The sequence below is a fragment of the Anomalospiza imberbis genome, chromosome 14 (assembly GCF_031753505.1).
Source record: "Anomalospiza imberbis isolate Cuckoo-Finch-1a 21T00152 chromosome 14, ASM3175350v1, whole genome shotgun sequence".
NCBI lineage: Eukaryota > Metazoa > Chordata > Aves > Passeriformes > Viduidae > Anomalospiza > Anomalospiza imberbis.
Window position 1 is genome coordinate 8,208,761 of NC_089694.1, and position 24,560 is coordinate 8,233,320.

General features: G+C 38.9%; 1 protein-coding gene across 2 annotated transcripts; it reads left to right on the plus strand.

Annotated features, from left to right (window-relative positions):
* WDR44 (WD repeat domain 44) lies at positions 1-23,378 on the plus strand. Of its 2 annotated transcripts, none has more exons than XM_068204755.1 (20): positions 1-131; positions 6,476-6,509; positions 8,934-9,008; positions 9,503-10,133; positions 10,730-10,860; positions 10,957-11,049; positions 11,993-12,129; positions 13,121-13,204; positions 13,628-13,734; positions 14,698-14,849; positions 16,255-16,393; positions 16,488-16,552; positions 17,785-17,898; positions 18,649-18,771; positions 19,677-19,868; positions 20,031-20,132; positions 20,393-20,508; positions 20,960-21,087; positions 21,725-21,856; positions 22,306-23,378. In XM_068204755.1, the coding sequence occupies exons 1-20, from the start codon at positions 58-60 to the stop codon at positions 22,398-22,400; spliced, it is 2,724 nt and encodes a 907-aa protein (XP_068060856.1). In that variant the 5' UTR covers positions 1-57; the 3' UTR covers positions 22,401-23,378. The 2 variants fall into 2 exon arrangements, with proteins under 2 accessions (XP_068060856.1, XP_068060858.1); XM_068204757.1 differs by lacking the exon at positions 1-131 and adding an exon at positions 427-542.
* Positions 23,379-24,560: the final 1,182 nt, after the last annotated feature.

Here is a 24,560-nt window from a genome sequence, read left to right on the forward strand (position 1 = left end):
CGCGCGGCACCGCCCGGCCCGCGGTGCCCGGAGGTGGCGGCCCGGCTCGGCCCGGCCATGGCGTCCGACAGCGACACCGAGGAGTTCTACGATGCGCCCGAGGACGTGCATCCCGCGGGCTCCCCCGCGCCGTGAGTTCGTGCGGCCCTGCCCTGCCCTGCCCTGCCTCCCTCCTCTCAGCGCGGCCCCGCGGTCTCTGGGCAGCTCCCGGGGGTGTGTGGGGGAAGCGGGGTCAGAGCGGGGCCGCGGCCCCCCCGAGAGCTCGGGGTCCGCTCGGGGCGCGGAGGGCGCGGGGAAGCGAGCGGGGCTCGCCCGGCGCTCGGGGCTGCTGCGGACGGCAGCGGCCGTGAGAGGATGAGATCATACCTGCCTTCGTGAGGCGGGAGCGGGTGTAGTGCGGCGAGGAGACGGGCGGAGGTGGCGTCGGGGTCGACAGAAGTAATCCCTGAAATGCGGTAAAAGTAACAGATTTTCTGAGGAAGGAGGAGCGAGCGAGCTTCGTCAGCAACAGGCAGCTGTTGCTGCGTGAAGAACAACTTCTGGTGTGCTCTGGTTCTGGTGGTGCCTTTAATACTTATTCTGTTTTTCATGGGGATTGGACTAGATTATCTCCAGAGGTCCCTTCCAACCCTGACAAATCTGTGATTCGGTGTCGCTTTGATGCTTCCTGCCTTTAGCCACTTGGTTCCAGTAGTGAAGATTTTCCAGCGTTTTGTGAAGTAGATCCCAGTGCTGCCTCAGAACTAACCCTGACACCGTGTTGGTGTCAGCCAAATGTGCTCCCTCTTGTTGTAAATCTCTCTTTCTGGTTGTGTGCTGGACAGGTTATGGCTTGTATCAGTTCTGTTTTTCTTGTAGCCTGGACCAAACCTCTTCAGTCTTTTACTTGGTAGGATGAGGTTTCACATGGCCTGTTTAGAGTAATAGATATGGATTGTGGGATCCATGCATTTGAAGCTTTAGTAATGGACCAAGGAGGTTGTTTTAAGCTGCGACTCAGTGGTTGCTGGATGCCTACAAGAAAGGAAAGACTAGATCTTTTCTCCTTACCTTCAGATCCTGTATTAAAGTTTTTCTGAACTCAGCTACTTAACTGTGGTCTGGTGAAAAGCACATCTTATCATACAGTTCTGCAAGATGTGATAAGGCGGATTCACAGTGCTTGTATTGAAATGAGGTTTTTCTCCAACTGCTTCTAGGAATGGTGATCAAACTCTTCGCTGAGTTGCATTAACTCAAAGTAAACAGCTGAAAACTAGAAACAGCAAAAACTGTTCAGTAAGTTAAAGCAGCTGGAACCTGTCAAGGTTGGGACAGGAGAGGGTGAAGGTGAGGAATTAGTGTGACTAGAGGCCACAGACAGGAAAGGGGAAGCAGACTGCTTGGTAGAAGTGAGCTGGTAAATCTGCACATCCACCTTTTGTCTGATACAGATAATGTCCTGGCTTTACAGGTTTCCACTACCTGTATCTAAGCAGAACTGGATAACACAAAGTCACTCACTAGAAATTAAAGTGAAAGATGCTTTTAATTTCTCTAGTGCTCTTCCATAACCTGCATCAATGCACCATTGACTCAAGTCAATAGAATTCTGTCAGCCTGAGTCAAATAAGGAGGTGATGTCTGTGAGCTTAGCTTGCAGTACAGCTACTGGTCTGTAATTCAGTCTGTTGTTGAATCTAACATCTGGACAGTATTTTATCAAAATAAGCTTTGGGATTTCATAAGAGCTAATTTCACACGTGCATTGGACTCTTCTAGGAAGCAGGCTGGTATATTATTTTGCATGTGTAATGATGCTGAGTTGGGACCACAAAAAAAAACCACCTTATTTTTGCAGGCAAGGCAACTGAAAACAAGTACATGTTGCCCTCTGCAGTTTCAGATATTTCCTCCTGCATTCAGTGTTCTGATGATCAGTAAAATCAGCTGGGAATCCTTTTTGGCAGCACTAGTTTACAGCAAAGCAGTGTAGATGCATTTGCCCTCATTAAAAATGTGAGTTTTGTAGCTTCCTCCCTCCCTGGCCTTTGTTCTACGTGGGGAAGTTTAATAGCTGCTGATAGAGAAACTCTGAAAGTGGTGCCAAGTGTTCACGTCAGCTTGCTGACTTCTTTGCTGTTTATTTGTTTTATTAATTGTCTGGTCTATAGGAGTGGAGTTTCCAAGTTGGATGTAGGCTCCCAATTCCCACTGTTAAGTCATTAAATTACTGATGCTTGAGTCCCTCTCAAGGAAAGCACCATATCCTCACCCTCAAGTACATCTGTAACTGGTACTTTTTAAGAACTAAATAGCAGAAATTACAGAACCTGATGCAAAGTGTTTCTTTCAGATTAGAATGGTCTGAGGTAGTGTTCCTGGGGTAGCACTTCTGGGGTAATGACTTCTCTAAGGTGAGATGTGTTTGAAGATGTTCTGAGATTTCTGTATCCCCCCTGGCAAGGCCTGTGTTCTTCCCTTCTGCTCTAGATCTTGCCTTTTATTTATAATTCTACTTTTGACACGTGGAGAGTGTCCATCTGTTGGATAACTAAGTCCAGAGTAAAAAGGGAGAGGTAGTGTGACAGAAGACGCCCCTTTTTAACCTCTGTCACTCGCTTTAAAAGCACTATAACCACGAAAGAATTTAGGAAAAGATGCTGAAATGTAGAGGTCTGAACAGTCCCATGCAGGAGGATATCAGTTTTGGGAGAAGGAAAGTATGAAGTAAAGCATACTTGGTTAGATGCAGGCACGTGACAGACCCTCTATATTTTATTTATAGGAAAAGTGATCCACCCACTCTGAAATCAAGGACTGTTAAACCATATCATTTGGACTTCATATGCCTAACAGTGGAGGGGCAAGTTTGTTCCTAGTATGCTTGTATCCTAAAAATTATGAGAAACCAAACAAAAGAGATGGTGTAGGTAATGAGAAGTGTCCTCTGGTACTTTTGTTTAAATTCTTGATTTGTAACTTCAGTAGTCCTGTCTTTTAGAAGTTGCCTTGATGCTTTTCCTGAAGAATTTAGTGTTCCTCTGTGTAGGAAGACAGATAAGGCTAAGTTGTGCCCCATTGACATGTGGGAGATGCTCACTACAACTTTCGTGTGTGTTTGTATTTTAGTCAACATGCAAAGCTGATGATGCCAGCACGCTCCAGATAGATGGAGTGTGAAGTGTTGGTTGTGTTCACTGCTGCAGATGCATTTCTGTACTCAGAGTTTGCTGAAGCTCCTGCACAGGAGCTTCCCCAGGGGAGCATTGCAGCAGTGAATCCCTTTAGGTTTGAAGGTGTGACTGCCATGGAGAGCTGCAGCAGGAGTAATTACATCTTCCAGGGCAGCCACAGGTTAGAGGGACATCATGTGCAGGACAGTGGTGAGGGCAGCTCCTGGGCTGGCTGTTGAACCTGTATGTTCTGTACAGGGCACAGCTGCTGTGTGCACTGCAAACGCCTTCCCATCTGCTTGCTAGCACACCTGTTGTATAACAATGTACATCCTCCCAGGAAGGCAGGCACTGTTGCTTTGGGATTTGCCCAAGGCCAGTGCTCACATTGTTTTTTGTTTGAAGGGCTGAATGTTTTGTTTTCTGTCACAAAACTTAACAACATGTTGAAAATGTGAAGCACACTTCAAACAGGTGCTAGGCTGGAGCTACCTGTTTGTAGAATGCTGGCTTCCTAGTGGTCTGGTCACTATCAGGATGAATTTGATAGTGGGATAAACAATTTTTTAAAAAAGTTTCTTTGTGAGTTTGTTTGACTTTCAGACTAATCTATTTGAGCGGATTAAAAGGGATATTTATTTGAATTATGTTTAATCTTTGTACATAACCTTGAAGCCTTCCTTTGTTAAACTGGTGTAAAAGTGGTGTCATGTAAGATAATTTAGAAGTTATGTGAAATGCAATCTAGAAGGTGTATTGCTATCAGTTTATAAATCCCACTTTTTAGTAAACATCCATACCAGATTAGTTTTGGCCTTACATTTTCTGTGGCATATGTCAGTTTTCATGTGCTGCCTGACCTTTCAAAGCCAAATCAGTACTTGATCTTTGGGTTGATCTTATGTAAATATTTTCACTTGTGCCACTGTATATACATTTTTTTAAAATGGAAGGATCTCATACACTGCATCCAGAAAACTAATGGGCTTAAAGTAAAGGGGCATGGAGAAGGATGTAATTCAGGTGGTTGGGAAGACAAGACCATTCCAGAGTCATGTTGAACTAGAAGTGATTGCAGTAACCAAGCTGGCTGACTTTGTGTAAATGTAGTAGCACATAAGCAGTAACTGCTCACGACTCAGGGAGCGATGCTGCTGACAGACACACAACTCAAGTCCTCTCAGGCAAGCCACTGAACTTACCTGGCTCTATTACAAACTGATCTGAAAGTGGGGGTTTTGCCAAACAGTTGTGGAAGCTTTCCAGTATTTTAAAAGCATGTAAATTCCATGGTTAAGGTTCTCCTTAATTGTGTGTGTGGGTTATGTCAAGCTACCAGCACGATGTTATATTCTACACCTGCTAGTTCTGTAACCTTTATCACTCAAGCACCTTTTTTCCAAGGTAGCTGAGTAGCCTGAGCGTGGAAAGTAACATCTGGTTTTGTTTGAGTGCACATTTTCTGCAAAACTAATTAGCTAAAGAAGTCTAAAACAGTAGCAGTGTCTTTTGAACCTCCTATTTGTGTAACCAGTGTAGGAGTGAGTTGCCTGTGTCAGAAGTGAGGGGCTAATTAGTGGGAAGTGTCACAGTAGAAAACTAAAATATCTATTTGCAGTTGAGGGATTTGTCTTATTTAGGTTGTTAAGCAGTGTCTTGTAAAATAGGACCCTGACTGAAGCCTAGGCATTAAAAGTGTAATTCTAAATATATTTCATTGTTAAAGTCATCTCATGGATTAGTTAACTGTGACACATTTCTGCCACTCCTAAGAAAATCCAAGAGTTGATAGTGGAACTGAAAATGTTTCAGTAACCAGAAATCCCGCACAGGCTGTGGCCTTTCCCAGCAATGTTTTTTACAATACAAAAAAAAAAAAATCTTGTTTTTCTGGGTTTCTTTTTTTTTTTTTTTTTTTTTTTTTTTTTTTTTTTTGCACATTGGGGTTACAGCTTTCCAGTAAAATTATACCTTAAAACAGTGTCACAGGTATTGTGCACCTGAGGTTAATATTTGGACAGAAGCATCTCAATGTAACAGGTTAAATTAGTTGCAATGGTAGTGTGTTTATGTACCAATTCACTGTACTTTCTTCTTTACTTAGCTCTGCTGTATAAATGGGATTTTTGCTTTTTTGTGATTAAATGCTTCCAGATGGTAAAGAGAAGAGCTGAAATTCTTAAAAACCAAATGGAAATAGTTGTGGGTTTTTTAGGAAGTATTGTTTTTTACAACGATTTTGGAGGCAGGAGTGGCAAATGAGGCTGAGATCTTGATATTTGTCTGTATTGCTTGGTGCCAGGTGATACTTGGGGTTCAGAGTGTCACTGATCTTGGTAGTCAGCTGGGATCTGTGTGCAATCCAGGCAGTTCATTTGGTAGTAAGCTTTTAGGGAATTAATCTGCAACTTTGTCTCTGCTTGTGACTGACAAACTGATAAAATCATACAACAATTCAGGGTGGAAGCAGCCTGGAAAAATCATTTGGTCCAACCTTTCTTTTATGTATCAGTAAGATTCTGTAGTCAGAGTAAGCAGTGTGACTGGATATTTAAAAATCTTCCACAATTCTGAAAGTCTTGTAGAAGATGTAAGTTCAGGATATAATAAGAGCTGACCATCCACTAATTGAATTGACTTGACAAGAAGTAATTATTTGATACCATTCCCCTAAGATAGCTTGTTCTTTCATGTAATTAGTGTAAGGAGAGGTGGTGTGTGAGCGGTTGCTAATGCTAAGTCACTGTTTCACTGAGTGTATTTTGGAAAGTAGTGCACGCCAGTTCCTTCCTGTTACAATGTATTTTGTCTCTATTTATACCAAATGTCCTGATTAGAAATAAGATCTTAGGTTTGCTAAGGAGTCTGGAGGGCCGAGTGGCTGTGATAGTGCCAACTCTATGGATCAGGATTCAGGCACTTGATTTGCAGAGTACTGGAGTGTTTGTGCTTCTGCTTTCTGAGAGGTTTTGTTTCTTTAATATCCACCCAATGCTTGGCATACACATGCTAATTTAAAATTCTCTGTAATGCGAAATGTTTTTAATTTTGTACTCGGAATAACATATTTTTATTAGCAAAGGGTGATAGAAAGGTGATTTCTAGAAGATCCTGCTGACAAACTCTCAGAAATTGTAGAAGCTGTGCATTTGTGTGTGGTATAGAGTAGGGAACTTGTATAGAACTAATGTGAAAAACATTCACTTTGTTGCTCATCTAAATTATCAAGTTTACAGTTCCTGCAAAGGAAGGCTTTGTTAAAGACTGTTTAAAATAAAGCTTACTGTCTTTGAATTCTACCTATCTTCTCTTTCTAACAGGTCACCAACAAAAGTTGGAACCCATGTAGTAAAGGTGAGTTTCTTCTGTTGATGAACACAGGGTTGAGTATTTCTACCTACTGTGCTACAGTACCCCAACATCTGCACACAGGAAATTACAGACTTTCCTTGTTGTGGGTAGCAATTGTACTTGTCTTGAAGTTCCAGCTTTCCTTTTATTTAGCGTATGTTACAGTGTCCCAAAGCTCATTTTATTCTGAAATGTGTATGTGCAATTTAATTAAGCTGTATGTGATCACTGAACTGTGCTCTTTTAACTGATTTGTGAGTAATAAGCAAGCCTCTGCAGCCACCTGGGTTTTGGTCCTGATTTATATGTAATAGTTGATTGTGCTTTCTTCTGTCTCCAAATTAAGAAAAATCTTAATGTTTGTACTTCAGAAGCCTCCCCTCTAGGTTATGTGAAGATAAACCACTATATTTAGCTTAATGAGACAGCGTTGCCACGTCCCACGCAGGTAATTGGTATTCTGTGCGTAGTGACAGCGTGGCTGAATCCAGCACACAGTGAATAGGTGAGGAGCTGGAACCTTGTGCAAATAACACTCATTTCCTGGTCTCAGAAGGGCCAAAGGTGGTGCTGTACAACACTTCTGCCTAATGAAGGCTTGTAGATTTGTCTGCAAAGTGTTGGGAAATCCTAGTGAAGCCAGTGTTTCTGAGCTGTCAGCAGTACTCTGCTCTGAATCAATAGTGTTTTAACAATGATACCATAACTTGCTATACCTCTTAGGGAACAGGGCCTTACCCTCAATTTTGTGTTCTGTTTAATGTCCCTTTAATAATTAAGTATTACATGTGTAAGCCTTTCAAGCAATGTTGTTTTATCATTCTCACTAAACTGTGTGCAATCAATGAACTTCAAAACTAACTTTAATGTCTTCATGAATTGTTAACTATGAAGTTTTCTATGTTGCTATTCGATTTTTTAATTTTTCGAAACACCGTCCTAAATCAATTGTCCAAAGCTAAATTTCTGAAGGTGGAAAAAGTAGTAGCTTCTCTGCTTGGTATCATATCAGTTCAGTGAATGTGTGACTAATGGTATAGTTTGTCTTGGAATGGGTAAGAAATATTTCCTAAGTCCAAAGTTTAATAGGTGTGTGAGTTTAATGTCAACAGAATTGGAAATTAATATAATGGGCTTCTGTAGGCACTGATTACACTTAAGTATTTATGACATCATACATTTGAAGATAGATTTTAGTAATAAAGCAAAGTAGAGCTTGCATTTAGATTAGAAATGCTTTGTGGCAGGAGGGAGTGGAGAGGGAGGAAGAATTTTTCTGTAATTGCAGCTGTCTTTGCACAATATGCCATTTCTTTCGGTCAGAACTCTCCAAGATGGATGTCAGCAAGATTTTGGGGCAGGGAGGAGTTTCAAACATAATATGTTAGGATGCCCTAGAGGTTCTGTTTGGTTGTCTGGGAGTCTAGACAAAGTCTAAGGAGAAATTTCTTAAATATCTGTACTAGACAGTCACTCTAAATAAAAAAACAGGGACAAATGATTGAAAATACCCTGTTCTAGTTGGCTCTGCTTTGAGGGCTACTGGATCTCTGCAGATCCCTTCCAAAGTCAAGGATTCCATGAGGTTCCACTTTAGATATTGCTGATATATGTGCTTATGGACAATGCGATGATGTGGCCTTTCATTGGACTAGATGGTCATTAAAGGTTTTTTTGGTTTTTTTTCTAATGCAAACTCTTCAGGTTTCTAACAATTCATGTAGAAGAGAAGGGGTTTGATAAAGTTCTTACTGGTCTGTATCACCTGAGGGTAGAGCAGTATCCTATGGTATAAACTACTTGTGGTTCTGAACCTAAAATTTTACAGGAATTGATTAAAATGTTTACTCACAAATGGAATATTTTCAGTTCAGCTTATTTGGATTTTGGAAGGGTCTGCATGAAGATGACTGATGCCTAAAATATACAATGTGCACTAGGAATAATTGTAGAATGTAAGATTCCATGTTAGACCCTCAGAAGCATATTTGTGACCACTTGATAGAGCTGCCTGCCTTAATTGGAAATTTCTGAATAGTTTCTACTATATGTGGCTATTATACAGTTCTTGCATCCTTTCCTAAAAGCTGATGAAGAAAATATAAAATATTTTAATATGGAATTTCCTTGCTGCAGATTATTGCATGTGTTGGTTTCTCTGACCTTCATGCTGCCTTCAGTTTGATTTTAGTTGAGGTTGCAGCCTCTGATTTATAACTGCCTATTTTGTTGCATAGTGTGCATGACTCTGAAAGGTCACTCATGTGTACTGAGCATTATTGTTTAAACATCTGACAGCAGTAACATGTGAAAATGTGTCAGATTTCTTGTCCTTTATGCTATTTAATTTGTTGGAGCTATTTTTTTTTGTTAGATCATTTTACTGAAGAAGTTAGTACCATCATCTTATGACTTTTTCTTTTGTAGGATATGGACAATAAACTGCACAAAGCTGGAAATGAAACATTTGTACGAGAAATGAAACAAGATGATTCAAAAGAGGTTAGTTAAATATTGCTTTGAGTTTCCAGCATCACACTAAAAATATTAAATAATTTAATGATCAGTATTCGTCCTGAAACTACCATAGGTTAGAATTAGATGTTAATGTTAGTAAGAGTGCTCATCTAAAGGGTAAAAATCAAACTAAGTGTTCTAAAAACATATCTAGGATTCACCAGTTTTGAATTATTTGTGTAATTTACAGGATCATATTTAGCAGTACATGAGAATTCTGGAGAGTGAACAGCTTTTATTTTCTAACATTCTCTCCAAGTATTTTAAAGAAGACTGGAAATTAGTTACTTTGTTTTATCTTTTGAACACGCCCATTTCTGCACCAAGGTTCTGGTCTGCTTTTGAAACAAAATACCTGTTGTATAGAAAACAATTCTTCTGTGGAAGAGTTCTTGTGGGTATTGTGCAGACTGACTGGTTTGTGTACCCAGGAAGTGCCTGCTGGTGACTGGTAAAATGGTTTTGTTTTGCTTCTCTAGATTATTGACAGTATTATAGAAGAAAGCCAGAAGGCCCAACAGCTAGAGGATGATTCTTTAGCTCCTAGAGGAAATGAATTGACTGTTCCAACTTCAGATGCAAATGCTTGGATTTCTGGAGCAGGTATCATTAGTGATATCCCAGAAGTACTAGCTGCTAAAATACCATTACCAGAAGACACTAGAGAACCAGAGGATCAGAGTGTGTGTAAGGATGCTGAATTGGAGTCTGGGAAGCTTTTGTTTAGTTCTGACCAACAGGAATCTCATAAACCAACAAAAGTAACAAATGCAACTGACCACAAAATGGATGAAACTGAAGCACAAGGAGAAACGTCAAAAAAAGAGGACATAACAGACAAGAAAGAGGCAAATACTTTAGAAAAAGTGGCTTCAGATTTATCTACCAAAGACCTTTCTACAACAGAAGAAATGCCCCCAGCAAAGCCACCAAGGCAGCTGACTGTAGAGCCTGACATAGTTGCAAGCACAAAGAAACCTGTCCCAGCCCGGCCCCCGCCTCCCACAAATGTTCCTCCCCCGAGACCACCCCCCCCTGCACGGCCAGCTCCACCTCCCCGGAAGAAGAAGAGTGAGCTGGATTTTGAAGTGCAAAAACCTGTTTTAGAAGGCAAGTATTCTATTTTAGATGTGTTTACTTATCTACAAGGTTATTATTTTTTAGTGTTTTGAATGAAGGGTCATTCAGTCCTGTGATTTTAGTTTAGTTGATAGATTAAAAAAATCATTCAACAATCTTAGCTTATTACAATAAAGTAATACCCTCCTGCTTTACAAGTGCTTCTCATTGACAGACTTTCTTGTAAGGTAAAACTTCCTACTAAAATAGCTGTAGCTATAGCAAGGAGAATTTGACTCATCAATACATAAGCTAAAAAACAGTTACTTCAAATAAAATGTGTGTGGTCTGTATTTGCATAGAAATGCAAGTCAGGGTGTGGACTGAGGTCTTACAAAAATGAGTAACCCTGGGTTACTAGGGAAATGACTTAAAAAGAAGTTAATAAAACTTAAGAGACCTAGGTGTGAAATCATGCCTGAACCTCCAACTGTATATGAAATACATAATTGTAAGTTAGATATGGTGGCAGTTGATCATTAAAAAATACCACAGTGGTCAAAAGGGTGTTCAGGCCTGTAACTGATGTTAGGATTTTATGCCTATGGCAAGTGTTATGCTCTTCTTTCTAATAAATCTCTTTTCAGTTTCTCGAGACAGCTTCACGGCTGGTGGTCTTTTAACTTCAAGTTCAGTAACAGAAGGTGTGCCCAAAGATTCTCAGCCTTCCTTGGATTTGGCCAGTGCAACTAGTGGAGATAAAATAGTCACTGCCCAGGTATTGGGAAATGGTTATAAGTTTGATAACTGGAACATTTTCTATTGCTTCAGTTTTACAGCGGAGATAATATAATCTATGTCTGCACAATTTCAGGAAAATGGGAAAGCAGCTGATGGCCAAACAACAAATGAAGTCCTTGGACCACAAAGACCCAGGTCTAACTCTGGCAGAGAGCTCACAGATGAGGTATCTATGGTAATCTGTGGTCTGTACGTGGTACGCCTTTGTGCTTGCTTTCCCTGTCTGGTAAACGAGTTGTTGAAGTCAGGTCACTCCTTGTTCTCTGAACCACTCCATGCTGTCACCAGGAATGCAAATAGGAGTGATGGCACAGCTGGCTTTGTCTGCCTAAGAACTTTGTGTCCCCTGAGTCATGTGTGGCATTAGCCTTTGGAAGTGTGAGCTGTAACAGACCTGAAATGCCGTCAAATTCATGTTGGTGGCTATGCAAATATCTCAAAGGATTTTAATGGGAGGGAACACTGGCAAACCTGGCATTTTGTCATGTGTCTAAAAGGGGAAGGAGTCAGCAATAGGAAAATGATCTTACTCATACTAAAAAATAGTTTCTTCAGTTAATAATTCCACTAATCCTGATGATAGTTGGCTTTTGTAAGTTTTCATTTGTGTCTATCACTGTATAGCTTTTTTTAACTGTTGCTGAACCTTTGTAAGCATTCATGAGATACTCCAAATAAACCTTTTCCTTTGTGGTGCTAGTTAGTTCCAAATTCCTTTTCCAGAGTCTCTGTATGTTAAGTATGCCTTAGGTTTAGCCAAAGATACAGCAGCAGGAGTAGGAAAAGGGAAGTCTGCAATGCCTTTTAATTGCATGGTATGCTTGATATTAGCATGAAACGTGTCAGGCAGTGGTTGATGTCTCTATAGCTGCATTTTTGATTTATGAAATTGAAGCTTGTGATATGTAACTGTTCATCTTTGTCTAGTGGTTGATAATGTTTGCACTAACATGCTAATTTAAACTTAGTCTTTGTAAAATAAATATATAGTGAGCTACAGAACTTCACATTAAGATAAGTAATTTGTAAGATTTGATGATTACTGTTTTGCTCTGTGTTTTCAAGTCTAATCAAGTTGTCTTCATTTCACATCTTATTTTTTTCCATAGGAAATCCTAGCAAGTGTAATGATAAAAAACCTTGATACAGGTGAAGAAATACCTCTGAGTTTGGCAGAAGAAAAGTTGCCAACAGGCATTAATCCCCTGACACTGCATATCATGAGGAGAACTAAAGAATATGTCAGGTATGAATCATGAAAACTTTCAGCTCATAAGATGCTGTTGCTCTCACTGATTTTGCATAAAGGGAAGCTGTTCTTATGCAGGTAAAAAGAGCCCCAATCCATCTGTCTGACTAATCTGAGCTAATTCCCAGTTCTCAATGAACCAGGCTCATTATTGATTTCTCTCAAGTTAACTAAAAGTTGCTGATATTGCTGGAACTTGACAAGCAAGTACATCTGAAATCCACTGATCTCTAGTTAGCCTTTGTACTAAATGTCATTTCTATGCTGAATTAAACACATTTTATGTTCAAGTACTGGATGTTGTTCATGCCACCACCTCCTGTAGCTTTTTCAGTGTTTCATAGGAGACTGTTTCTCTGAAGATCTGTTGTCATTAGTAGAGCTGACTGCTTTGAGGTTTGCCCATTCTTAATAGAGCTTTAGACCCTTCTAATATGTAAAATGGAGTCTTTTTGCAATCTTGTTAGAAAAAGACACGTGCTTAATGATCAGAAAATCATGTCAGTCTAGATGTTCTTTTCAAAGGCCCATATGAGTTATACATCAGACAACTTACAGGCTTTTTGCATTGGTGTATTATTGAGAAACTCACTTTTCTGGAGCTTTTTGTGAAAAAACTTGTATTTCAGGATTAACCAACTATTAATTAATTTGATCTGTGGAAAGCAAGATATGAGAACAAAGTGGCACGTTGCCAGTTCCTAGTAATTTAATGTAGTTTGTCTGCTCTTAGCTTTCAAGGTGTCACTATAAGCTTAAGTTGGAAATTTGTGGTGGCACCTGCAGAGTGTATGCAGCTTTAGTATCAAGATGCCTAAGAATGGAAAGATCTGTTTGTTATGTGATTAAAATAATGTCCATGTTTTTCCAATGTATTACATAGAGGAATAAAGATGGATCCTGAAATGCAGAGCGACTTTACTGATGTTTCACTCAATTTAGATTCATTATGATATCCCATTAAACAGTCACTTCTCTTATTTTCTAGTAATGATGCAGCACAGTCTGATGATGAAGACAAAATGCAGACACAGCAAACTGACACCGATGGAGGGAGGTTAAAACAGAAAACGTAAGATGCTGTTTTATGTTTTTTCCTTTCTATAGAAAGAAAAAACAGATTTTATTTTCCTAAGCTGAAGCTTCCCTTCTGATTACTGAACAAGTTACCTTTCAAGTAATCACTTTATCAGTGATACCTGATTTTACATAAGCCTGTAGCTCTGTGGTTGAATTGAAGATTGCACGACTGCTGTCAAATTTACTGCTTATTTTAAGAAGCAGTAATGAAAAAAGATAAGGTTGCATTACAAATCAAAATTACTGATTCATAGTGGCAAAAAGACAATTTTCCATTATTATGTGTTGAAAAAGTACCTTTGCTTTTAAGGACTCAACTGAAAAAGGCATTACAAATCAAAATTACTGATTCATAGTGGCAAAAAAAAGACAATTTTCCAATATTATGTGTTGAAAAAGTACCCTTGCTTTTAAGGACTCAACTGAAAAAGTTCCTTGGCAAATCTGTAAAGAAAGCAAAGCACCTTGCTGAAGAATATGGCGAACGTGCTGTAAATAAGGTTAAGAGTGTTCGAGATGAAGGTAAGTGACAAGCTCTTTTTTTTTAATAGGATAGTTGGTTTATCCTTGTGCTTTTAGGAGTCAAAGCTGGCAGAGGAACATACACTGCTGCATTCTACCACTGTTCTACAGTTGGTGATACGATATTTTTGGAGTTGAACCTTGTAGCTTAGTAGGCATTTTGAGATGACCAGGTTACAAGGATAAATTCTTGTAAAGTAATAGTTGAGAGACCTTTTCAACTAAACCAGCTTAATGCTCTGATTTTTTGTTGTGTTGTTAGAAAGAGGTTTTGATATCAAAACATACACATTTTTGGAAAGTTATTCCAGCAAAGGTAAAAGTGGGGATTATCTTCATTATTTTACTAAATCAGATTGTTTTCTGGCAACCAGTACCACATTAAGAATACTCATATAGCTTGAGCTCCTGTTAGATTTCCCATCTACAACTGAATTCTCTCCTTTTTGTTTCATCAGTGTATTTTCCAGACTGACTTCTAGTGCTGCAGCGAACTGGTGTAACCACAGCCTGAAATAAGTGCCATGCAACTCCTGCACTTCAGTGTCTTGTGTTGCCAGTGGCTGTTGGCCACAACTCTTTTGCAATTCTTGTACTTCAAGGGCAAATCACCAGGCCATTGCAGTGTACTCAGAGGGAAGAAACCAATAGACTTATTTTCAGTACACATCAGACTGATAGGAATCACTTGGTGCAGGATCTGCTGAATGCAAGACAGGTGCCAAGAAAGGGGCAGAACAAAAATTGATGGCAGTTCTTATTTTCAGTGTTTGGATTTGCTGTAGCCTAAAATTAATGCAGATGTATTTTTAGACCTTAATGCAATACTGTTCTTATTTTGCTTTAAGATATTTATATTGCCTATAGAAATTGTCTAATTCAAGATTAATCCACTACCAAAAAGCTTACTAACATATTAAATGGGTGCTGCAATATGTAGTGCTGAATTTGTGTTCCTCTAAGTCTTTCATACAGATCAAGATGATCCCTCTTCCAGTGATGATGAAGGGATGCCCTATACAAGACCAGTTAAGTTCAAAGCAGCACATGGCTTCAAGGGACCTTATGATTTTGAGCAAATTAAAGTTGTTCAGGATCTCAGTGGAGAGCATATGGTAGGTCTCAGATTCCATCTGTGGTTTTGCTCAATCTGTTCAGCCTGAGATTCAATTTCTCGTTTTCATCTACTTGCTGACATCCAAAAATGGCTGTCAGGTTTATTCTCTGTGAAAAACTTCATTCTGGAAAATAATAGTCTGGCAAAAAAAAAAAGAAAATTTGGCTGGTTTGACCAGATCTTCAGGGGGTAAAAAGCATGTAGATTCCTAGGCATCAGGGATTCGCCAGAGCTCTCCTTTGAAGAGTTATGATATCAAGTGGTATTTGGTTGTTTTAGTTCCTGCAGTTACAACTTTAGGCTGAAATAGGCTATTTTCCTCTATCAGAACTGAGCATAGAGCAGCAAGCTTGACCTGCTCAGCAGTAAATAAATTAGTCTATTAGATGAACACAATATTGAACAGAAATACTTAATAGGTTTTGGAGGCAGAAGTCAGGAGTGGTAAATGGTGTGTGTGAATCAGAATGATAAAGTGGGGAGGAACCAGGATAGGATAGTGCAGAGATGCCTGTGGAGAATCAGGCAGAAAAGCTATTTATTCATCACTGTTTGAAGTGTGCATGCTTCTCTATGGAGTCTGGAATACATTCTAGCATTCCTGATTCCCAAACTTCTGCTGACAGCAGCTGTCTGACATTGGAAGCAATCCTTCATCTCTAAGTGTTGGGCTGAGGGTAATGACTACAGCAGTTAGTGACTAGAGCTTGTCATCCACAACTGAACTTTCCATTCCTGCTGGTAATCCGTGTTAGTTTCCATCATGCCAATATTTGACCTCTTAAACCTAGGAAATTCCTCCAGATTGATGGAACATAGAGTAGTCAAAGGCCTAGTAGCTCTTTATTCAGTAGCAGGAGGAACTGGGATACTGCTTGTGTGGTTATGTTTTATTGACTAGTAACTCTTTGGACTTGACAATGGAGAATTGTTATCATCAGAGGCTTTGCAAAAGCCTCATGCCATTGATGAATGCAACAAATATATGTAGTACCCATTATGGTTGCCAGTTGGTGTAACCAATTACAGTTTCTACTTTAAAAAAAGTGTGCAAACCTCAAGTGCAGCTACAAGTACTTGTCAGTTCTACAAAACAAGCAGGAGATTCTGGGTCCCTCAGACAACTGTACGAGTCTTATGTGGGATTCTGTGGTAGTGCTGACCTCCTGTAACTCCTCTCTTGCAGTTATCTGCCCTGTGGGCTTTTTCCTTCAAACTGTTTTTGCACATATGTTGCACAATCCACCAGTCTTAATAATTACTTATCAGTGTTTTGATCTACAGTTTATTTTACTTGTGGTATCTTGTGTATGTCTGAAATCTTGTCAGTTGACATTGTAGAAAGTCCTTTTGATACGCAGAAAAGCACTTTTTGTGACTTAATCATCCCTTTATTTTGACAGGGTGCTGTTTGGACAATGAAATTTTCTCACTGTGGTCGATTACTGGCATCTGCAGGGCAGGACAACGTAGTAAGGATATGGGTTTTAAAGAATGCCTTTGACTATTTCAATAACATGCGCATGAAGTACAACACAGAAGGTATCTCCCTCTGCAGGCTGGAGCTCTGAAACAGTAAAAATTCTGGGTATTTGGGAACTTGATGGTGACCTTGGTGTTTCTGTCTGTGTTCCAGGCCGTGTCTCCCCTTCTCCCTCTCAAGAGAGCCTGAATTCTTCCAAGTCTGATACTGATGCAGGGGTAGGTACACAAGGTGTTGGAAGTAGAAGAGATGGTCTGGTTTGTAATGCCAACTCTTCACTGTTGATTTATACAAACACGCATCAAGGAGTTCTTGACTTGTGTCTTTTTGTCAAACTGTCATATCAATAGATGTCTTCAATCAAATATATTAATTCCATGTACAAGGGGTGCAAGCAAGGAAGCCCATCACTGAAATTAAAGCAATACAAAATCTGCATAGCTGTGCTGTGGCCTCCTGCCAAAGGAGATTGCTGAGTGAATTGCTATGGGGAAAAACCCTACTTCACTGAATTTCCTGTCTTCGTGTTTTATCTCTGACCATTACTTGTAGTTAACATCTGAGTTGATGTTTTTTCCAAGGAAGGCCAAAATGTGCAATTCTCAGAAGCATAATGATATCTGACATATTTAAATTTTTCACATCTGTGTAGAAAAAAATGGAACATAACTGAAGAAAAGTATTCAGACACTTGCTTGTAGAGTTTCCAGATACTGTAGTAAACCTCGCCATTAAAATTAATGTATTTAAGGTGGGTTTTTTTCTATTTTTGGCTTTCAGTAGTGTAAGAAACAGATGACATAATCAGGGTTTAAGTGAAGATCTTGGCAGTAGCATTATTTAGTGTGTGTTGTTTTGGCAGAGGGGGAAGCAGGGAGGCCAGCAGCTGTTCTTTAACTCATGTGAATGAGTGGGCTTGCTAAGCCACATACACCACAGATGTTGTTTTGAGTGGCTGGATTTTGCTGGGTTTGGGTTAGTTTTTTTTTTTTCCTGGAGAGGTTTTGTATTGAAACTTCTAGGGCTTTTTTAAATTATTATTTTATACCTGTTATTTCTGATCTAGTCTCTTACTAGGAAGTTTGTCATTCATGATATGCACTAGAAACTTGGAAACCTGAAGTCACAGTTTATATTCTGGAGTGGAACGCAGTTTTTAAGGTTGATATACTTTGTTCCAAAAGCTTATCTTCAGGTGTGTGCTTAAATTGCTGTCAAACTGATCCCACTGAATAAGAGCTGAAAAATGGAAAATTTAGAACTTCTTAATTTTGCACTTTCAGGATGATGTTTCACAGCCCATTGTACTTGACGTTTACTTTGGTTGTTTATTAGTGCAGTATTGCTTGTTCAAATTGTTATTGTCCTTATACTTTTTTAAGCAGTAAGTGCCTCATGGTAAATTTTTCTGGCTAATATTTGGTAATATTTCTATACATTTCTCTGATAGATTTGCAGTGGAGTTGATGAAGACCCAGATGATAAAAATGCCCCATTTCGTCAGCGACCATTTTGCAAATACAAAGGCCACACAGCAGATCTTCTTGATCTTTCCTGGTCTAAAGTAAGGCACCTTAATACAGGCTACACACTTCCTCTGTGTTTTCCGTGTTTTCTGTTGTCAGTTGCTACTGGAACCATACATTTAAACAATATGAAACGATCCTTGAAGTTAAGAGAAGTTTTGTATAGGCAACATTTATTCTAGCTGGAATAAAGTGAGCAACTTTCTTGTACCAAACAAACCAGTAACAATCACAGTTGTTTATTCAGTAATGAAAGTAAATTATTTAGAGTGGGAGGATTTTCCATTGAGCTGTGTGGTTTCTGTTATGGTGTTACTGCTTTTCCTGTCTTCAGTGTGCTTCGCTTTTTGTGCAAAGTGTACACGTTCTGAAGTTGCTGAACACATACATCTGTTTTAAAATTAAAGAGTTACCTTGTTTCACATCAGACTTATTCAGATAATTCTCCACATGGGAATGCAGTTGTACTTCTAGGAACACAGTCTGGTTGAAGCATCTCAGGCATCTCTGAGGTCTGTTGTGCCATTTCTTCTCTGAATACTTTAACTATATGCCAAGTATTCATTTTCACTGAGATTCTTCCGGAAAATTTTCTGCTACCAAGGGTCAATACAGCTCTTAAGGAAAGCACTGATCAGTAATAGTAATTTGGATGAACCTTTTTGTCTGAAAATGTAAAATGTTGAATGTCACAGCAGCATAGCCGTGGTAAGGCTCTACCAGTCAAATTGTTCTGTATTCCATTTACTTTCTTGTCTGTTAATAACTGTGGAATTCTCGTTTCACAGAATTACTTCTTGCTTTCTTCTTCTATGGATAAAACTGTCAGATTATGGCACATATCAAGAAGAGAATGTCTTTGCTGTTTCCAGCATATAGACTTTGTCACTGCTATAGCTTTCCATCCACGGGTAAGTGTAACTGCCCTCTTACTTCTAGAGAGGTAGAATATAAAATTACAACATTCTATTCCCTTTTAATTAAAAAAATAAAATGATTGAATAATAGTTTGTGCACTTTAAAAATATGCTTCCTGGATAATATTCCAGAACTTTGTGTTCATCTTCACTGAACTTCACCGGGACTGTCCATGGGGTTTAACCATGTGTACATGTGGAGTGGAAAGTGAATTGTCTGTTGGCTGTACCCTCACAGCTGGTATAGTGTAGAGTAACTTTGTGAAAAGTTAGAATTTCCAGTGAGGGATATTGTGATTAAATATTTGTGGGAAAAAAATCGTAGTGAGATTGAACAGATTGTGCAGAGACCACAGAATCCTTGAGAATTTTTAAAGCTTGACAGAATATAACCCACTACAGCCTGATCAAACTTTTGGAACTGTCCTTGCTACAAGCAAGGGGAGGTGGATCAGAGGCCTCCAGAGATTAATTTCAACTTACTTTTTATAATTTTTTAAAAATACTGTAATCAAACTTCCTAATATTAATAAAACTCAAGTGGAAGAGCAGTGTTTGTCTGTATTCCCTAAACATACAGAACTGGTAGATGTATGGGAAACATGAAAGGAGCTTTCAGCTCCTGACAGGGTGTGTTCAGAGGGTAGAAACCACCTGTGCTACCAGTGAGCAATTTTCTAACCTGAGGTATAATTACATGTGTGTAATCTTGTCAAAAACCTATAAGAATTTGAATCCTATTTGCCACAAATTTCTTGAACATTATAATAAGTTCATCTGAGGATTCTTATTGGGACATTCTGTAGAGGAGCTGTTTGGAAATGGGGTGGGAAGGTTTTAAGGAAGGCAGAAACTTACTAACAGCAGAGGTGGAGGTTAAACCTTGTGTTTGTCCTCAGGATGACAGGTACTTCCTAAGTGGTTCATTGGATGGAAAACTCCGACTCTGGAACATTCCTGACAAAAAAGTGGCATTATGGAATGAAGTAGATGGGCAGACAAAACTGATTACAGCTGCCAACTTCTGTCAGAATGGCAAATACGCAGTCATAGGCACCTACGATGGAAGATGCATCTTTTATGACACAGAGGTAAAAAAACTTTGAGACTGTGGATTTTTTAATGTTAAATAACAAACAGATTTAGAAGTGGTGGTTATTTAAATACCAATAAACAAACATGTTAGAGCTTGGAGCAAACTAATATTTTTACACAACTATTTCAAATTGGGACACATTTTGATATCTTTTCAGCACTTGAAGTATCACACACAAATACATGTGCGTTCTACCAGAGGTCGAAACAGAGTTGGAAGAAAAATTACTGGCATTGAACCTTTGCCAGGAGAAAATAAGGTACTGTCTTTCAGTGCAGCTTTGGCCTAGTACTGAATTCTGATATTTATATCTAATGCTTAGTAAGTTTGTGCCAAATCTTTTAACACTACTGAAATGAGCCTTACTCTTTGCTGATTTAGGCTAATGCAATACTAAGTAGTGGTAAAATAGAATATATATTCTTTTAATGATGTTATGCTCTGATTAATGTGCAGATGAAAAAATGGTTGCAGATGGCTAATTGTTTCCACTCCTAAATTTATTTCTTTCTTTTCTAGATACTAGTGACATCAAATGATTCCAGAATCAGGTTGTATGACCTAAGAGACCTGTCGTTGTCTATGAAGTACAAAGGTTATGTCAACAGCAGCAGCCAAATCAAAGCCAGCTTTAGGTAAGACAGTTTTGTGACAATGGAGTTGTTTGATTTGGGAAATGCTGTGACTGAAGTATGGAGGGTTTTGTGTAAGTAATCTACATTGGCATGAAACTGAGCTTCTGAAATGTCACTTGTCTTGGAATGCAAAGGTAAAAAAAGACTCTTGTGAAGAATGATGAGCTGGGAGCTCCTGTGGGTCAGTGAATGCATTTGCATCCTGTGGGCAGTGAGATGTGTGTCCATTACTGTTGCTGTGATGCAGGAACTGTGCTACAGCTGAGGTTGGAAAGGACCTTGGGAGATCATCTTGCTCAGCCCCCCTGCTTCAGAAAAAATTCCCAGATTAAATCATCTCTACTTACTGGGCTGTAGCCCATTTAGTATCAGAGTTTAGAGATGCAGAGCTATTGTAATGCACGCTTGAACAGCTAAGAAAAGTAATGTTTTTCCTTCTTGGAATCTTTAGCCATGATTTTACCTACATTGTAAGTGGTTCAGAAGATAAGTATGTCTACATTTGGAGTACATACCATGACCTGAGCAAGTTTACATCTGTAAGAAGAGATCGAAATGACTTCTGGGAAGGCATTAAAGGTAAAAACCAGCTTTTGATCATTGTTTTATCAAAACTCATATGATTTGAAAATTGAAATATTTTATTTGCTATGCATTTAGTGTGCACAAATTCTTAGCAGGATGCATGGTAATTGGTGGCCTGTCAGGAATCCTTGTTCACAGGAGACTCTCTTTGGGATGGCAAGAGACAAAGTAGCTTAGAGTTTGTCCGGCTTCAGTTAGAGATTTTTAATTAATGTAATGATTTGCTGGTTGATTGTAGAAATCAAAACAATTATCAACCCTTAATCCTTTATGGAAAAGTGACTTGGAAAACAAATGCAAGCTTTCTCTTTCACAGCAGGCTAAAACAAAAAAATGGGTACAGAAAAAAGCAGCTTTTATCTGCTCCACATTCACAGAGTTTTTAGGAAATGTGGGCCATATTTATAGCAAATATGTTTTGGACCTCCTGCCAGTTAGTTTTGGGCACTTAGAGCATCTTCTGAAATCCCTAAGATTATAGAAAAATGACAGTTATTCCTTGAATTCTGAGTTTACCTGATGCCACTAGCACTGAGATTCTTGCATACTTACTAGAAGTTCTGCCTGCTGTTCTTGTAAAATTAACAAATTCTTGAAACAAGGTAATCAAAATTGGATTGTCTTTCTGAAGCCCATAATGCAGTCGTCACCTCTGCAATCTTTGCTCCAAATCCTGGTTTGATGGTGTCACTGGAAACTTCTGAAAAGCAGGAAGCTGAAAATAAGGGAGAAGACTGTGAGATAGCGGACACCATACCTTCTGGTAGGTGTTGAAGGTGAACTCTGCTTGGTAGCATGGTATGAGCAGGAAAATATTGTGAATACTTTTGATCTGGGTGGGGGTTTCTTGAGAAGAAAACTCCTTGCAGTGGCATGGGTATATTCCAATTTAGCATTCCAGCTTGAACATTTTGGCAACTGTTGCATTCTTAAAAGCTGAGGGAGGATGTGAGATGAGGGGTACAGTTGCCATCCTAAGTACTTCAGGTCTGTTCCTTTTACATTGGAGCCGTTAGGAGGTAGAGCTGCACCAACCATTAATGAAAAGGTTTCTTTCCTAGAAATGCAGATGTTTCTTGAAGTATTGGCTAGAAATCAGAAATATGATAAAGAAAGAAGGGTATCACAGTGGTGTCATATATTTTAATGGGAGTGTGATTTTTATATATATTTTTTAAAATGAACTAACATTTTGTTCTCTTTCCTGTTAAGGAGCTCTGAAGACAGATCACACAGAAGTGCTTTTATCAGCTGACTTTACTGGAGCAATTAAAGTCTTCATTAACAAAAAGAAATATGTATCTTAGTTGGTTTGCAACTGACAGCATAAAGCTATGGTACTGTGGGATGAAAATCCCATAAATAATGCAGACAAAAGCAAAGTATCTAATATAATAATGTTACAGGCTGATTTATTTTTAAATCTTTATTTTAAGGCTACTCAAATACTGGATCCTTGGAAAGCAGTGTGCCTATTAACACCTGGGCTTGTAGGATAGAAAGGAATTTGTAAGAATAATCCTGCCAAACATTGGACTCTAAACTTTCTACAAAGAGTTGTTTTGCCATGTCATTGTGAACCTGCACAGGTTTCTGCACAGAATTGTGTCTGCACATGTGTGTGCCTTTTGGATATATGCACGAATTGGAACCTGTATCAAAAGCATTTCAGTGGTGCTTGTGGCCACTAGATGTCAGGAGCTGGGGTGGGAAAGGAAGGCTGGGAAAATGCTGAATAATGTAGTCTGATCTTTGCACAAAATTCCATTTGAGAAAGATCTTGAATTTGTAGTAGCTAATATTCAGAGTTTTAAGTTATGCCAGTTTTTGATGGGTCGCAACCATGTGTAAATGTTTTTATAAATTTCTCAACTTCAGGACGTGGAAATTTTTTTGTTGTCTTTCAATTGTTGTGGACTTTAGATTCCTTTCTTATACATAATTTTTTGCACACTGGAGCACAATACTTGTGTAAAGAATTCTCTCATTCCGTGTTCACAGGCACCAGGATATACTCACCTTCCAGATAAAATTAAGCTGCATTAGAAAGTTCTTATATTTTACAACTATGTAAAATAAACTGTTTACATTTTTTAAGCATTGTAGCTTAAAGTTTTAAGTTCTTCTTGTTTGTTTAGTGACACTGAATTTTGAAAGTCTTTGTAAATATTCATATAAAACACCTATGAAGTAACATTCTGGGCATCATAACCCATGAGATGTTATTGATGGTCAAATGTTTCAGAGAACAAATGTATCATTAAACTTGGTCACACACTTGGAAATTGTTGCTTCTTTTCCATTTTGATTTGTTAACTTGTCTTTTGTCTAAAGTAGTTTTGACCTGTTTCTGAGATCATTGATCCTGCAAGCACTTGTTACCTTCTGAGTTCTACTTTTCCTGATCTTCTCACACCTTTATTTCTGAAAGAATGTGGAATGGAGTACCTAATGGATATTAAGTAGAATTAAGAGTAATTATATGGTAGTTTAGCATGAGGAAAAATTTCAAGTGTGCACAGAATCCTCTCCTTCCCATTAGTGGAAGAATGAAGACATGGAAAGGCAAGAAGTGAGTCTCACTCACTATTTAATTCTTTTCTACTCAGGTGAATTTGGCTATGACTTTGTATAGAATTGTCTTGGACAAGAAAGGCAAGAGGCTTATTATCAGTCAAAATAGATACGAGACTTGTACATATAGTATATAAAATTATCTTCAGTTAATGCAGTAGGGTGAATTTGACTCAGAGTTGAAAATACCTGCATGGATGGAACAAGCTAAACTCTCTGTGTTCTTTTGTTACTTTGAGCTCCACTGAATTGACAGAATTGAGGAGGTGGCACAAGAAGACATTTGATTTATGACTCCAAAAATCAGCTTCTATAATATATGCAATATCTGTGTAGAAGACTGCAGCTGACTGAGATTTCTGTGAGCTGTTCCCAGACACTTCTAGGGTTTGTTGTAGATGTTCTCCATATTTATTGACTCATACAAGTTAAGAAGCTGCTTTATGCAGTACAATGCCATCACTTTGCTTACAGGTACCTTAATTCCAGAGTCTTGGCACATTGTGACCTTCCTTTCTCTGGAGCTAAAAGTCCAGACTGAAGGAAGAGGCATATGGGCTTAGCATTGGGGGTTTTGGGTATGATATTTTTTTGTGTGTGCTGCTTTTCCATTCCTGCTTTTCCCATATTATAGTTAAAATAGTGAATACAAAAATTAGGAATGAGTAATAGGAGAAGGGAGCTCTTATTAGCTGCTAAGAAATACACAGAAGAGAATGGGTCAAACCCAGTTTTGAGTGACTGAAGGTCTGGCTGCTGTCAACATGCAGTGTTGGAGGTACATGTGGGGCTGAGGGAATTTAAGAGGGGTTCCTGCAACATGAATAGCCTGCATTTTGGCAGTTGTTTTACATGTTTTATGTAAAGTCTCCTCTGTAACCTCTTAATGATCT

Excerpts from the sequence above, each read along its gene's own strand:
- WDR44 (XM_068204755.1), top strand. The coding sequence starts at position 58 with ATGGCGTCCGACAGCGACACCGAGGAGTTCTACGATGCGCCCGAGGAC. Across the intron at positions 10,861-10,956 it reads ATAAAATAGTCACTGCCCAG|GAAAATGGGAAAGCAGCTGA; the intron begins GTATTGGGAAAT and ends GCACAATTTCAG. Across the intron at positions 18,772-19,676 it reads CTATAGCTTTCCATCCACGG|GATGACAGGTACTTCCTAAG; the intron begins GTAAGTGTAACT and ends GTTTGTCCTCAG.